This window comes from Falco rusticolus, chromosome 13, assembly GCF_015220075.1.
Source record: "Falco rusticolus isolate bFalRus1 chromosome 13, bFalRus1.pri, whole genome shotgun sequence".
Classification (NCBI taxonomy): Eukaryota; Metazoa; Chordata; class Aves; order Falconiformes; family Falconidae; genus Falco; species Falco rusticolus.
This window is the reverse complement of record NC_051199.1, coordinates 18,930,563-18,944,664: the sequence shown is the minus strand read 5'-3', so window position 1 is coordinate 18,944,664 and position 14,102 is coordinate 18,930,563. Positions and strand designations below refer to the sequence as shown.

At 38.4% G+C, this 14,102-nt stretch overlaps 1 protein-coding gene across 6 annotated transcripts in view; it reads right to left on the bottom strand.

Moving 5' to 3' along the window:
• Positions 1-14,102, bottom strand: part of ARMC9 (armadillo repeat containing 9) — a 67,552-nt gene that overhangs the window by 26,424 nt on the left and 27,026 nt on the right. For 5 of the 6 annotated variants that reach the window (XM_037406975.1, XM_037406978.1, XM_037406980.1 and 2 more), the window contains 8 exons: positions 10,305-10,339; positions 9,001-9,112; positions 8,019-8,111; positions 6,665-6,755; positions 5,651-5,774; positions 3,614-3,753; positions 2,735-2,811; positions 669-743 (listed from right to left, as the gene is read on the bottom strand). In XM_037406975.1, coding sequence (XP_037262872.1) covers positions 669-743; positions 2,735-2,811; positions 3,614-3,753; positions 5,651-5,774; positions 6,665-6,755; positions 8,019-8,111; positions 9,001-9,112; positions 10,305-10,339 — 747 coding nt within the window. The remainder of the gene's footprint in view (positions 1-668; positions 744-2,734; positions 2,812-3,613; positions 3,754-5,650; positions 5,775-6,664; positions 6,756-8,018; positions 8,112-9,000; positions 9,113-10,304; positions 10,340-14,102) is intronic. The other variant, XM_037406981.1, reaches the window with a different exon arrangement.

Below are 14,102 nucleotides of genomic sequence, written 5' to 3'. Positions count from 1 at the left end.
TGCATTCACAGAGACAACGGTGCAAGGTTCACAGAAGGAAAGCAAAAAGCAGGACCAACTCTGACCTTCTCCTAAACCCAGTTTCTCTCTTTGTGGCCCCTTATGGGCTTGATGTTGTGTCTTTAACCATTTAAGATGACTTCCAACTCTCTGTGCGGTAAAACATCTGATAACAATTATGTCTCCTTTCACAGGATATCAATTCCTAGTTCTGCTAAAACCTACCTCTTGCTGCCTTCCCCAGCTAACTATGTCTGTACCAGGCAGAAACAAAGGCAGCAAGAGGAACTCATCCTCTTAGTGGCTATTAACTGTGCAGAATGAGTTAAATAAGGGGAAGAAGTAGCAGGTCAGATTAAAGCATCTCACAGGCCACATCCAGTTTACAAAATGCTAGATTGACAACTGTTCTAAAATAACACATTTAATCTACAATTTAGACAGAATCCTTCACACTGCTGGGGCTCCACTTCTGGGAAAAGGCCAAATATGGCAAAAGTGGTTGAGACATGCATTCACACCTGCCTGAATATCAAAAGGTGGGGGGCGTCTTGTGGATTCCCTTCTCAGAACGCCATGGCTCCTACCTCACAACCCCTCAACCTGTGTGCATGCCATCTTTGGCATATGCATTAACCTTTGTGCTATGCAAAGCAGTACTTTATTACCATTGCTCTAGCTTCTTCTCGGATAGAAGGGATGTCAAGAATGCTGTACAGTGCTCCGTTCACGTATGGTTGTATCTAAGAGGAAGAAATAATCATACCACATAAGAAACACTCTTACATTCACTCCAGCTGACTATAACCCAAATTTAAGGGTGAAGGTGCAGAACAACTATTTTCAGAGAGTTTAATCAGGCTAGCCTGCACTTGCAAAAATTCCCACTCGGGAAGCAGTGAAGTTTTAGGATGCAAATATACTGTGATATGGTTGATCTAAATCAGTACTGCTGCATGCCAACTTCCCCCTCACCCCTTTTGAAGATGCATACTTGCAAAGTGACTGAGCCCTAAAAAAAAAAAAAAAGAAGAAGAAGAAGAAGAAGAAGAAAGAGAGAAGCAGAAAAAGGTTAGTTTCTGACAAACACTACTGGCAGTACAAAAACGAGGACAAAGAACAGGGACAAGACTGCGTCAGCATAAACTCAAGACAGGCTTTAAGCGTTTTAGCTTTAGGCAGGATGATAAAAGCTGTAGCAGCTTCAAACATCCTCTCACTCTGCTGCCTGTTACTCTCCTCAGCAGAGGCAAAAAACCAGCCAAGCATTAAGGCTCTGTATTATGACTACTGAAAGCAACCTCTGCCCAACAGGTTTTATCAGCACTTACGTGACCCTTTGTATTGGCAAGTTATATGTCTATACCCTTGGAAAAATGAACAATGAGCTAGGCTGGGAGCCAGGGAAGCAAGGAAAGATAAGGGACTGGGATTTGCACAAGGATTCCACAGCTTCTCAGAAAGCTCTTCTGGCACCCAACAGCACGGCCTTCTACCTTCAACTTTGATAACAAAACTTCTATCAGCTGCACTGGTGCAAACTAGGTTGTAAGAATGCATCCTCAGGGAAATTTCAAGGTCATTCTAGAGCACAGACTTCAACAATATGATAGCATTTTCTAAGTACTCCAGTCTAGGGACCAGGATGTTATTTTGTATTACTATTTATTGTATTAAACTTTCATCATTCATAAAAACAAAGCTAGTGAAAGAGTCCAATAAAGTATACCAAGTTTCATCTTAACCAAAATAGTGCTAGTAAAGAACTGATCTACATCTTCTAATGAATTCATAAAATGTGGACTAAACACTTCATTGAAATTTCTTCTCTATTTTCAGTTTAAATTATAAACACCCCCCCCTTGATGATACAATCATTGTATGTAAACGTAAGAAACCAGAGTTTATATTTCATTTTTACTAGAAGTCACCTAACACCTTGTGCAATCATCACGAATCACCCTACCCTAGTAAAAATTCTGCCTCTCCCCGATTTGCCTGTATTTTCTTCCGCCTTGAATTTCACTGCAAGTTTAAAGAAGTGGTCCTCTGCAGAGACAGCTGAAGCAACACTTTGTACAGCACACAGTGGAAACCAGTGATGTGCTGAAAAGTATTAGGTAGAAATAACTAATAGTTTTTACATTTTCCTCTGATGTAGTTTAATTTAGCATCTAAGATGCAAGTTTGTCTGGAGACAGACAAGAAACGAACCACAAAATGGTTAAGTGGCAAGTTAAATGAAGTGGCAGATAAAAAGATACTGGGGCTTGATTGTCACAACTGTACTGCTTTCTTATAATATTCCTTAAAACTACAAGCAAATTTTCTTCTTTGCACCTGAGGTTTTGCATAATGTGTTTGCACCACACACTGTTCATCTCATGAACTAGTTAAGTTTGAGATGATTTGGTGTGAGATGACATCTCAACAGCATCAGAAACTGCAATTAGGCAGCACATGGATTGCATTATAACTATGCAACTAAAAGAGTTTCATTCTTAGCTGTCAACATATGTTAAAGACATAACTATGTCTAGAAAGACCAGTGCCCAATTGAGTAAAATTTACATAATTGTGAATTTTAGGAAAATGTCACGCTGCTTAATTAAATGAGGGTCTAATACGGAAACAAAGCCAATTTACTTTTTTGAAATTCTTACTTTGTTGCTTTTTTTAATCTTTAATTTTTCTTTCTACCTTTTCATTAACCCAAAGTTTGCTGTACAAATACCTCATGATTCTCGTGGCCGAGGAGATCAGAGAGAACTTTGAGCACATGGTTTGCGATCCTCGCACACATTTTCTTCCCTGCAAAAGTAGAAAACCTAAATATGCTTGAAAAAATACATCAGAACAGAGCAAGATTCTTAGTCCTTAAAACCAGTACTAAATATAATTTACAACACAGCACTATTACTCCTTGTTCCTGCCAAATACTGCTCAGCGTAACTGAGCTGAAATCAGTGGAGTTACTCTGGATTTATACAGCTGTAATCTGGGACAGGACGTAACACAAAGGGATTTTAAGAAGGCATTATTTTGCTTATGGCAAGCAGTTGATTTTTCACCCTTACCTTACTTTCCTTTTTAAAGGGAAACATACTTTAAGCCCCTTTTAAGTCTCTTGGACATAGACAGGACCTTATTTTCTTGGGCAGACTCTCTACATAGTAGAAGTGAAGCATGCAAGCGTTTCACTCCACGAGGTGAAGATTAAGCTCCTTGCCATTACTCAACTCAGTTCTGACTTTCTTTTATACGAACAAATCTCTTGCTCAGGTATAAAGGGTCCTTTGAAAAGTGGCCTGGAATGCAAGAATGCCAGTCCTCACATATGGATATGAAAAAAAGAATAAAATCTTAGAGGGTTCAGTTGATTAACTGCTTTCTTAATTCTTTAGATTTTGGTGAAGCTAACTCTTCATAGTTTGGGATTCTTGGGAAAGAGATCTGCTCAAAAGCACTGATTGTAACACTCAAATGTCTCTGGTCATATGAGTCCCTGCTAATTATAGTCACTTGAAAGAATTCAGGTATATCAGAAAAAAAAGATTCACAGTCTTCCCTATCCATTTCTTGGAATAAGGTTGTAATTCAAAATGCAAGACACCTGCACGCCGCAGACAGAGATTCATGAGCAAGGCAACAGAATACTCCAGTGTGTAATCAGACAGGCAATCTGTATCTGTTAGAATATCAACCAGCCAGTAAATGAGCCCATCTTTGATCATTGTCGACTGCAGTGCACGCCTAAGATTGAAAAACAAAAAGCCCACAAAAATCAGAGCACAACATAAAGAGCTTTCAAATACATTTATAGCCAATATAAGCACATTAAAACCATACTTCATCTACCTGCTACACACTAGCCTGCCAATAAAAAACCCCAAACCACCCATTTTGGCACAATCAATTAAACTAAGGAATTAACAAAGCCTGAAGAAATGGAAGATGCATATTCCTATAGGGTTAGAGGAGTAGTTTTTCTGGGTGGGTTGTGTTTTGTTGTTTTGTTTTGGGTTTTGTTTGTAAGTTTCTTCACTGTTTTTTAAGGCTCTTAACTCCACCTTAAAATGCATTTTCAATTGTCTTAAAATTGGTAAGAAAACCCAGCTACACACAACAGACCCATAAAACAAATTCGTTACTACTTCTGCCATAGGTAGCCATAGCACTTTTGTACTGTTGATTTGACAGATGGGATTTTTTGCCTAAATCTAATTGCTCTTTTCTCTAGAGATTCTTCAATCACGTATTCTTTTAATTCAACCTGTAGTTGCCCTTGAAAAGTATACTAAATAAAGTGCCAGGTGGTCAACCATGATCTCCTACAACAGAAATTCCTTGCTTTACAATACAAAAAAGTAGTATATAGTGGTAGAAAAGTCTTTACTGCAGAACATAATTTTTAATCACATTATTTTCAATAGGCAGTTAAGTCTAAATTAAAAAGATCAAAGCAGCTATTTTCCTGGTCTTAGTACTTGGGATTTGGATTACTCCTGAAAGCTCGGATGCTTTCTCAGTCCTGGATCTTGCAGCAGGTCTGTGGCTTGGACTGAGCAAAACAGGGGAGCATCCAATCACACGTTTTTTAAAAGAAGTCCCTCATGTCAAGTATCTGCAATTAACTTTCTATAAGATAAACTGTTATATTTTAGAAAGTAAAACACTTTCAAATTTTCAGTAGTTTAGTGCCTATGCCCCAAAATTCAAACTAATTTGTACTACTTATAACTGCTATAATAGAAAAATCCTTTCCTCTAAGACTAGTTTAGGATTTCAAGCAGTAGGCTATGAAGATTTATTCTCTTTCATCTCAAATATGTATAAGGTATCATGTCAGGAAGCAGTACAGAATTTTACCCAAAGCACATTTACATGTGCTTCATCCAGACAAGTTCTAAATGAGGCAAATCCAAAAGCAGCCCTCACTCTTCAACAAGCCCTCACAAACAAAAACCACAACCCCCAACACTTGCGGTCTTAATTTAGAAGAAACATGAATGAAAATAACAAGAGTAAATACATCCATCTACCTCCTTCCATTCAGTTAATTATTCAGGGCTGAATATTCCTCCTGAGTACTGTGAAAACAGAGTTCCTAGATCATATTTGTTTGATAAATGACAGCAACATCACACCCTTTACTGCTTTTGCATGATATTTCTTTTGTGGTGGGTATTTGAATCAGATTGCTAATATAAGAAACAAGACAGCCCATGCATAGACAGCTCCAGGAAAGAGGATCAACAGGATAAGGATGAAATCCCTGAAAAATGTTTGCAGAAAGGGTAATGAAAACCTTACGCTTTGGAATGTAATGCAACTATTTTCTATGTAGGATCTTCAGAACTTTCTACATTAAGTTTTTACTTTGTTCAGTTAAGGAATACGTATAAAACATACAAGGCTATGGCAGGAGATGTACATTTACTTGAGCCTTGACAGTTGGTAGGTAGTCAGGTTAATTCAGTCAGTAAAACTGAGTTCTCCTCCATAATAAATGACACTGCTTTCATCAGTCATCAGAGGTTCTGATGATTGTTAGGGGAAAATCAAGCACTCTTCTTTCCTCCCTGAACAGAGCCTAACTAGCCTGTACTTCCTGTCCTGCTGTCACCACTGTGTGCTGCACTTTCATCACCTGAGGCTGAATTTCTGCAAAGCCCCCAGAACATTCTCCCATGTAAGGGAATCCTTGTCTTCAGCTTTCAGTCTCTCCTCCAGCATTTGCAGCAACGTTGGGTTCTGAGAAAGGTAGACACGACCTGGTGCAAAAAGTGATGAAAGAACAGATGATGAGATATCAGCTTATGACAGAAAAGCTCCCTCTCCTTGGAAAAGTAAGGAGGATTGACCTCAATTTCTTCTTGACAAGCCACAATCTTGTGCCAAGACCCAAATGAACCTGTACAAATGAGTTGTCTAGCAGAACAGTTGCATTCAATCCAGCCACTTGGGGCATTAGAGGCCCACACTTGCCAAGTCAGTACCACACAGAATCCACTGTTCTTCTTTCAGTACATGCTTTCTGATCTATCACAGTTTTGTACACTCTAAGAAAAGGAGAGACATGTGCAAAGAGCTTGGGAAAGTTAGGTGCCCCACTGCTATTAACCTTAAATGGGTTTTCAATTCCTAGCAATAATTAGCTCCTCTAGTAGCACCAAACCAAGGGGTAATTTGGGACAGGCACAGATACAAAGCTGCACATATATGCAACCAGTTAGCAGTGATGCACAAAGGTTTATTCAGGTGAGGACCAGGAAGATACAAAAGCAGCTGTACTCACTACCGTTGCACAGCCCAGTAGCCGGTCTGCCTACAGGACCATTAATTAACAGGGACTTTTCTTCCCTTTTTTTTTTTTTAGCTGTCATGAAGAGACTGAAGAGTATTAAAGGCTGCATCTTGGTAAGCTCCCACATAAACTACAGATCATCAAAAGTCAAAAATGTTGAATATGCAGTGTCAAAATGAAGACTTTCCAGACACCGAGAACCTATTTCGAATGCATGTAGCAGAAGACAGTGAGTCCCTATAGAAAAAGGGTGCAAATAAAGCTCTAAATTTCCATATGCAGTGACATGCAATTGTGAAGTGCCTATAAGCCAGCATTATATGAAAATGTTATCTTTTTTATCCATGAATCGTTTACCTTCTGCCATTGAAGCAAAAGCATTGATGAGCCTTGCCATATACTGTCTGACTACCTCACTCTTAGAATGTAGTAATATGAGGACAGTTTTCTGCAAAAGAAAGCAAACATTAATAACACTCACCAGAGGAGGAAAAAACAAAGTTAGTCTTCTATAATGTTTTAAAAGCTTCATTAAATTTTCCACAGCAAACAAAATTTGAATGCATATTGATATCTTAAATAATGTCAATATGATTTTAAATCTCCAGTTTCATTTTTATTGGCAGGGGTATGAGGGAGAAATGGAAAAATTAACAAATAAGCACATTACAGCTCCTTGGTTCAATTTGTTAAAACACCATTAAGCTCCACAATGTAGGGTGTGAATTACAACGAACTAATACAGTTATCAGTTAAAACTGGTATCTAAAATTAATATTTAGTCAGCGATAAAAAAAGTCTTAGTTTTGTTGATGAACTTAAATGCAGTAATGTTACCTGAATAGGAATGCTTCTGTTTGACAACTAAGACTGTGAGAAAGCAGCTCAGTAACTTACCAAGAACACCGCATTGCAAACTATTTCTAATGTGTTTTACTTCAGGCATTACTTATACATTACTTATAAATTTTATTCAGGCATTACTTCCCTCTTACAGAAATTTACAGGGAGAAAACCAGACCATTGATTTAATAATCCTTTAACTTTCCTAGTGATACAAGTTACTGTTGCAATGACAATGGGAGCCATAACATAACAAGTCAGTCCACTGCTTCAAACAACGGGGGAACTCAACTATGCACAAAATTCGCTATTACAAACTAAAAAGGTTGCACTTTTGTTAGCAATAGCATTGGATTATCAGTGACTTAACCTTTCAAAATCAACGCACCAGCAAATCCCCTTTCCAAAGAAAGGTAACAATCCTTTCCAAATTCATGGAAATCAGATATTCCATAGAGATACTGAGACTGAAGTCCTAATTTAGTTCTTATCCTAGATCAGTGAAATGGATTGAGTATTATCTAGGAGTACATTATCACTCAAAAAGAGACATAGCATCTGGTAAGCAAGAGCGAACTCCTAAGCAAGGGACTCAGCTTCTGCTCAACTCACAGGCATTAAGCACCAGGAGAGGTGACAAACTTCCACTTGTCTACAAGAACTGTATTTACAGTGAGAGCCCTTGTAATGCAAAGCTTTACCCATCAACATGTAAAGACTGGGATGCAGAAGTTAAACGTATTACATGGTTTTGGCACTACTACTTTCCCCCCGCTTCCAAAGAGCGATAAAATTTTCTGATCAGAACTTTATAGAATCAAATGAGCGATATCACATCGATGTTGGAAGAAAAACCTTTCCAGCTGACCTGACAGTTGCTGTGGCAGTCTAGGAGGTCATTACTGATGTAGGCTTGCAGCACAGTGTCTCTCTGTTCTCCAGGATATGATGTTGTCAAGCGCTAAAATAAATAACGATATAAATAAACCAGTCAAATAAATGTGAATTGATGACCACTAAAGATTTTAAATAGATGAGAAATCTCTTCTCACAGGGAGAAGGAATTCAACCTCAGTGATCTAAGGGAAAGAGATGAACTGGCCTGACCTCAGCTCAGCGATCCATTACAAAACTGCTGCTTGGGAGCTGTCATCACTTACCACTTCCATACAGGAAGGATACAGCATTACTTCCCATAAAGTTTAAAAGCCCCTCTAGTAGCTACAGATGTGGTGCTTTACTACATCCGAGACAGAGTACTGGGTTAGAAGAACCACTGGTCAGCCCCAGCGGATGTTTTTTTAATGTGAAAATGGACATTGAAGCTTGATCAGAATTCCACTATTATCATCTTTCACGTCTGTCACTGTGAACACACCAGCTTCCTTTTCAGCAGGAAAATGTAACTTCCTGTTGTCACCTTTAATTCTCCTGAAATATTACATGATCTGAGTCAACCAAAAGGTAGGGTCTTGTAGAATACCTTGATTATAAAGGAAAACTGGTGATTAGAGCCAGGTATTTCCTGGATACAGCAATATTTATATAATCTAAAACAGGGCAATACATGGAAAAAGGTACTGCCTAGAACAACAACAGCAATTTCTTTGAAAACATACCAGAAGTTACTTCCAGTGAAGATCCCAGGAATTCCTATCTGGCTTCCCTCAGATGAGGGGGACATTGCTACAAATAGGTATCTACTGCCTGGGCTTTCTTCATCATCTCAAGAGCCTTAGCAAGCTTCACTGACAAAGAGAGAACTTGTCTATAATGCTCGCAAAACAGATTTTAGTTCTGGATCTCTCCAGAAAGGACGTATTTATTTCTGCTGAGGCACTCTCTCTTACCCAGCGCAGAGCCTGCAGTAAGAAGGCCTTGAGACGATCATTCCCTGCAATCAAATCCTTCTTCAGCTTCTCATAATCCAAAGAGGGCAACAATGGCACATCCTGCAACTTCCTACAATGCAAACGGGAAAGACATTCATCAAAAATCTCCCTCCTTATTCAGTGCAGCTGATGTTACTGAGGCGAGAAGAGCCAAAACAGGAAGCCTGCTTCAGGAAAAGAGCTTCCACATTTTTACACCTTTGTTACTTTTATTACCATTACCATGTCAGAACAACAGACTTTGTAAACTTGCGCTTATTTGTTCGCCATTCATGCAGCTCGTTGACCATCACAACTTGCAGACACTAAACTGACAGCTAGCCAGGTGATGATCTCAGCTTTTTAGTGGCACAAACAGTCCAGCAATCCCCTTTTTTGCCTTGTGTGGACAAGGGCAAACAAGAGCAGCAGCTTGTGGCTTTTAGCACACAGTTATAAACAGACACAGTAACAAGCTGCAGCTCCAACTTCACCTCTAAACCCTCATCCACACAGAAATGACTTCTCCAAGGTAAAGGTGGTAGGCTGAATGAATTTTTACAGGCTGGACTATCCTGGCTTAACATAAGGCTTAATATAGGACCACTTTCCGTGAACCAGTACTATCTTGCTATTTTGAGTTTTAATAACGCAATAGAAGGTTCCCTCAACAAAATTATTTCCAGTCAATGCTTTAATATTTAAATATATTCCATTAAATGTTTTTTACTCTTATCTTCCTATCCTACTTTTCAAAACAAATTTTACGTTATACATATAATTGCTCCATTTAGTATCTTGTAAACAAGAGAAGGATCAAATCAGTGTCTTAAAAATTAAATAAAACTTTCACCTCAGATACACCATCTCTATTCAATCTTATAAGCCAAAATTTATTAAGTCAGTCACAAAAAAATTAAACTTGAAGCACCTAAAAATCTACGTTACTGATTCCCCCTTTTCCTGGATTTGTGAGAAGCAAACCAGTTACAATAACAGGACTGTACTGTGCGGAAACAGTGAAGAAAATACAGCAACCAACTCACAGGTGTGGAGTGGCAGATTTACCCAATTAGCAACATCCTCCAGAAATTAGGATGTTACTGAACCTGCTCAACAGAAGAATAGAGATCACACCATATTTGCATACAATGTTCACTGAGATCAGAGGAAGCACACAAAGGATGATTCCCATTTGCAGACAACTGACAGTACGCATCAGTTTACAAACATCTCCTCCTCTTCTCTACAGATATAAATGAAGCTCAGCAATAAATACTTACACAGAGGCTAAAGACGCTCTTAACATTGTGGAAGCCTGGATCAGAAAAAAAAAGAAAAATAGAAATCACAACAGATTAGTCCAAACTTCACACCAACAGTGTTACCAATGAAGTCCACAGTGAATTCTTTCACTGGGGTTCTGCAGTTCTTTTCCTATAAAACCTATGTTGCAAAATAGAAACACAGCTAAAGAAAGAGGACTTCAGTGTTTATCTTTCTCTTCCCTTAAAAGTGTTCCACAGGTAAAAACCTCTTCTGTTATGATCTGGCTATGTTATCTTTACCATCATATTCCAAAAATGACCTACACTTGAAGCATTTAAAAAAGAAGACAAGTAAAAGGAAAAAAAGTGAGTAGAAACTACCATCTGAAGCCCACTGAAGAAGATGAAGAACTTGCTAAACGCATTTATTGACTTCAAAAATTTTGCTGCTAACATAGAACACTAATGTTATCAGAGTGCCTGTTGCTACTAATATATACCCCTATATATAACTATTAATATGTAAAGAAAAGACCATTTATTATAGTATGCCATTTCTCAGTGGTTCTGCCTAGAATAAATTCAGTTTAAGCCTGGATATTTCCTTTGATGCAGTGTGACACAAAGCATATGCAGGCACCATTGCTGAACAAGTTAAAACTTAAAAACATCACCGCTATATAAAAGTTCCACATAAAAGCTGTCTGCTTCAGCAAACATTTTTTGCTAGAGCTAATTGTAGGTGAGCCAAGAAGCAGCGATTCTGGCATAGGACTGCTTCATATCATCCATTCTGATGTCAACTACATGCCATATTCACAGAATATTCAGTGTCACCTCTTTGTGTTGATCTCCCTACTCACTTTCTAAAAAATCTCTCATTACCGCTTATGACTTTAAAACCGGTCTTTTCTTCTAACCTAGCCTCTTTCATTGGGAGCTATATAATCGATGTCTATTGTCAGATTTAAAACTGCGGTATTTAGGAGACAAAAAGCATGAAATACCATAGAGAATATTGAATTACACTAGCTGACATATTCTTGAACATGCTACCTCATGGGTATCCTTCGTAATACAAGGAACTGCTCTCTTACATGGAAAATAAGCTTATACACGCATTGGAAAGCATTTTATATTATTTTTAAGTCAATGAATGACTTGTACACAATAGACAATTAACAGGTCATACACTTCAAAATTAACCTGTCTTGAAAGGAGTTCTCAAATCATACTTTATTTTACACAATACAAAAGTATTCCAAAGTATCAGATTACCTAAACTGTTTTATTTTCATTTACTTGTATTTTCCTTAGCATTTTTTTATAAATATAAGTAGTTAACTTCTGTTTAAACAAAACTGTTTTCCCAGTCAAAACCTATCATCTTGTACTTCAGTGTGCAATGAAATCACAAACAGTTTTTGTTGCCTTCCTCAGCACTCTTCTCCATTAAAGGAAATGGGGAAAAATAGTACATTAAAGCAAAATAAATGACAGAGCCCTTGAAGATGAGAAGATGAGACAAAGAACAGTATTGAGAAAAGAAATACAGCAGGCCACTAAAAGTAAAGAAACTGATATAAAAGCTTTCTGCTTCTCAGCAAAGTTTTTTACCCAGCACTGTTTTGCTGCCTTAGAAACAAAAACATGTGCTCCAACCAAAACCTAACCAAAGAATATATAACTGGTAAAGACACGTGCACCCTCCTTCCACACCTATAACATTTTTTGGCAAGTGTAAGATTTTGCAAGCTTTTATAAGCTTCAAATTACAGAAACTTCCAACTGGAAAGACATTCAGGTTTTTAAAAATCAATTAGATCAAGCAGCACAAAGTCCTATGAATTCCCAAATTACTTTTTGAGCCAGTAGATGGAGCACAGCAAAGCATTTAGTACGCTTCGGCTCTGCAGTCTGCCCATGCCAAAAAGGCACCAGGCAGTGAGGCAGGCCCTGCACTGGAGGTCTGAGGGCAGCACCACTGGGATGGAGAACTTTCCTGTCCAGCACTCACTTTTCTGATCAGACCAAAGTTTATCAGTCTAGAACCTGCACAGGAAGAAGAAAGCTCTCTGAGGCTTTTGGTGTTTCTGGAAAAGTAAAAAGGATACAGTTCATATTACATCAGGTTCAATGAGGCAAAAGAGAAACAGGAAAAGTTTTCCAGGGCTAGTTTGTCCTTTATGCACTTTATGTCAGAACTGGACTATGGTCAGCACCACTGATAAACAGAAATCATACAACCACGTTACAGGAAGAGATTTCTCTTGTCCACCAAAAAAAAATAATTTCTCTTCGCCCACCAAAGCAAATACACTTGGGCCTCAGCACTTCCTTTTGCATATCACTAGGTAGTATTTGTTTGTTTACATTTCTCCTCTTTGCTAGGGATCTGAAATGTCCCAATCTCAGGATATTTACCAAGTTAAATATCTTTACGCAACCTAATCCCAAAAAGCTGTATTAAGCTCTAGTTCTTGATTTGCACGTTAGCTTTAACAAAAGGAAAACCACACCTCAAATACAGCCCAACAGATCGGCTCTTGGGCTGACTTACATCAGCATGCTTGCCTCATTTAAGATATATAATCTAGCCAGTGGAACAAAGTCATCATCTTCACCATGATCTTGTACACAACAGATCCAAAGCCAAGCTTCCACATGCATTACTTCTGGTGGGGGTGCCAGCTGAATCAGCCTTCACCCCTCCCAACACATCGCTACTGTGTGAAGCAAAAGCGAGAGGGTCTCAGGAACAAAAACCTGCCCTACCACCGAATGAATAACAAAACTCTTTGCAAAAATGTCTTTGCAGAACTTTTGCATATGCTTTTAAAAATGGACTTCTATGTTGTAGATATGTCTAAAAATATGAAGCCTTTAAAAATTATTTTTAGGAACAAAGGAATACATTTAACTGAGGGAAAGGTTAGTACTGAAGTCTGGAAGTAGGTAGGACAGAGCCCATAACAGCCTTTTGTTTTTTTGATCCTCACAGATCTGCTCTTCAGTTTCCTGGTATTCGTTCTCAAATGTAAACACTGAAGTCTGATATCTTGTCATTTCTGTGGCAATAATGAAAAAAACTCCAACTGTACTGTGGTTTTGATAGAGTGTGCATGTGGATGCTGGAAAGTTGGGACTTATTTGTAACAGCTGCTTTTAAATAATTGGAAAGTAAACCCATCAGCACTGCGCACTCAAAGCCCTCAAAGCACTCTATGGAAAGTAAATTCTTAATATTCTTGTAAGGTTAGTAGTAGAAACATCAGCAGGTTAGCAGAAACATCTTCATCTCCAGGTGATGAATCCAAGGCCACAGACTGAAAGGCAGACAGAGTGAAAGGCACTGCTGACAGATAACCTCATTACACGCTCATCCTGTCAACCACCAGATGACGCCTCAATCAGCCAAGGTTACAGAGTTCCTCTTCATAATCAGTTTTCTTAGATTAAAAAGCACTTAATTCCTCAGTATTTTCTCCCAAGCCCCTTTCCCAATCTTACCTTTCCTGGAACAGGTTAAACATTAATTCAACTTTTGAGTACCAGTATTCCTTAAATTGCCAGTGAGTGAAAGAGTATGAAGAACATGGGGCGTACATGACTCATTTGCAATACATGACTCTCAGCATTCACAGACTTAATCTTGAACAAAATACTTTTCGTGCAAAACCTATCTTGAGACAGAATAATTTGTCATAGTTGAAACACATGCAAAAACTAGGTGTCCTAAGGAAATGAAAAGAAACAAACACAAGGAAACAACAGCCCAAGCACAGATCATTCTGGTAGGATCATGGGGTATGA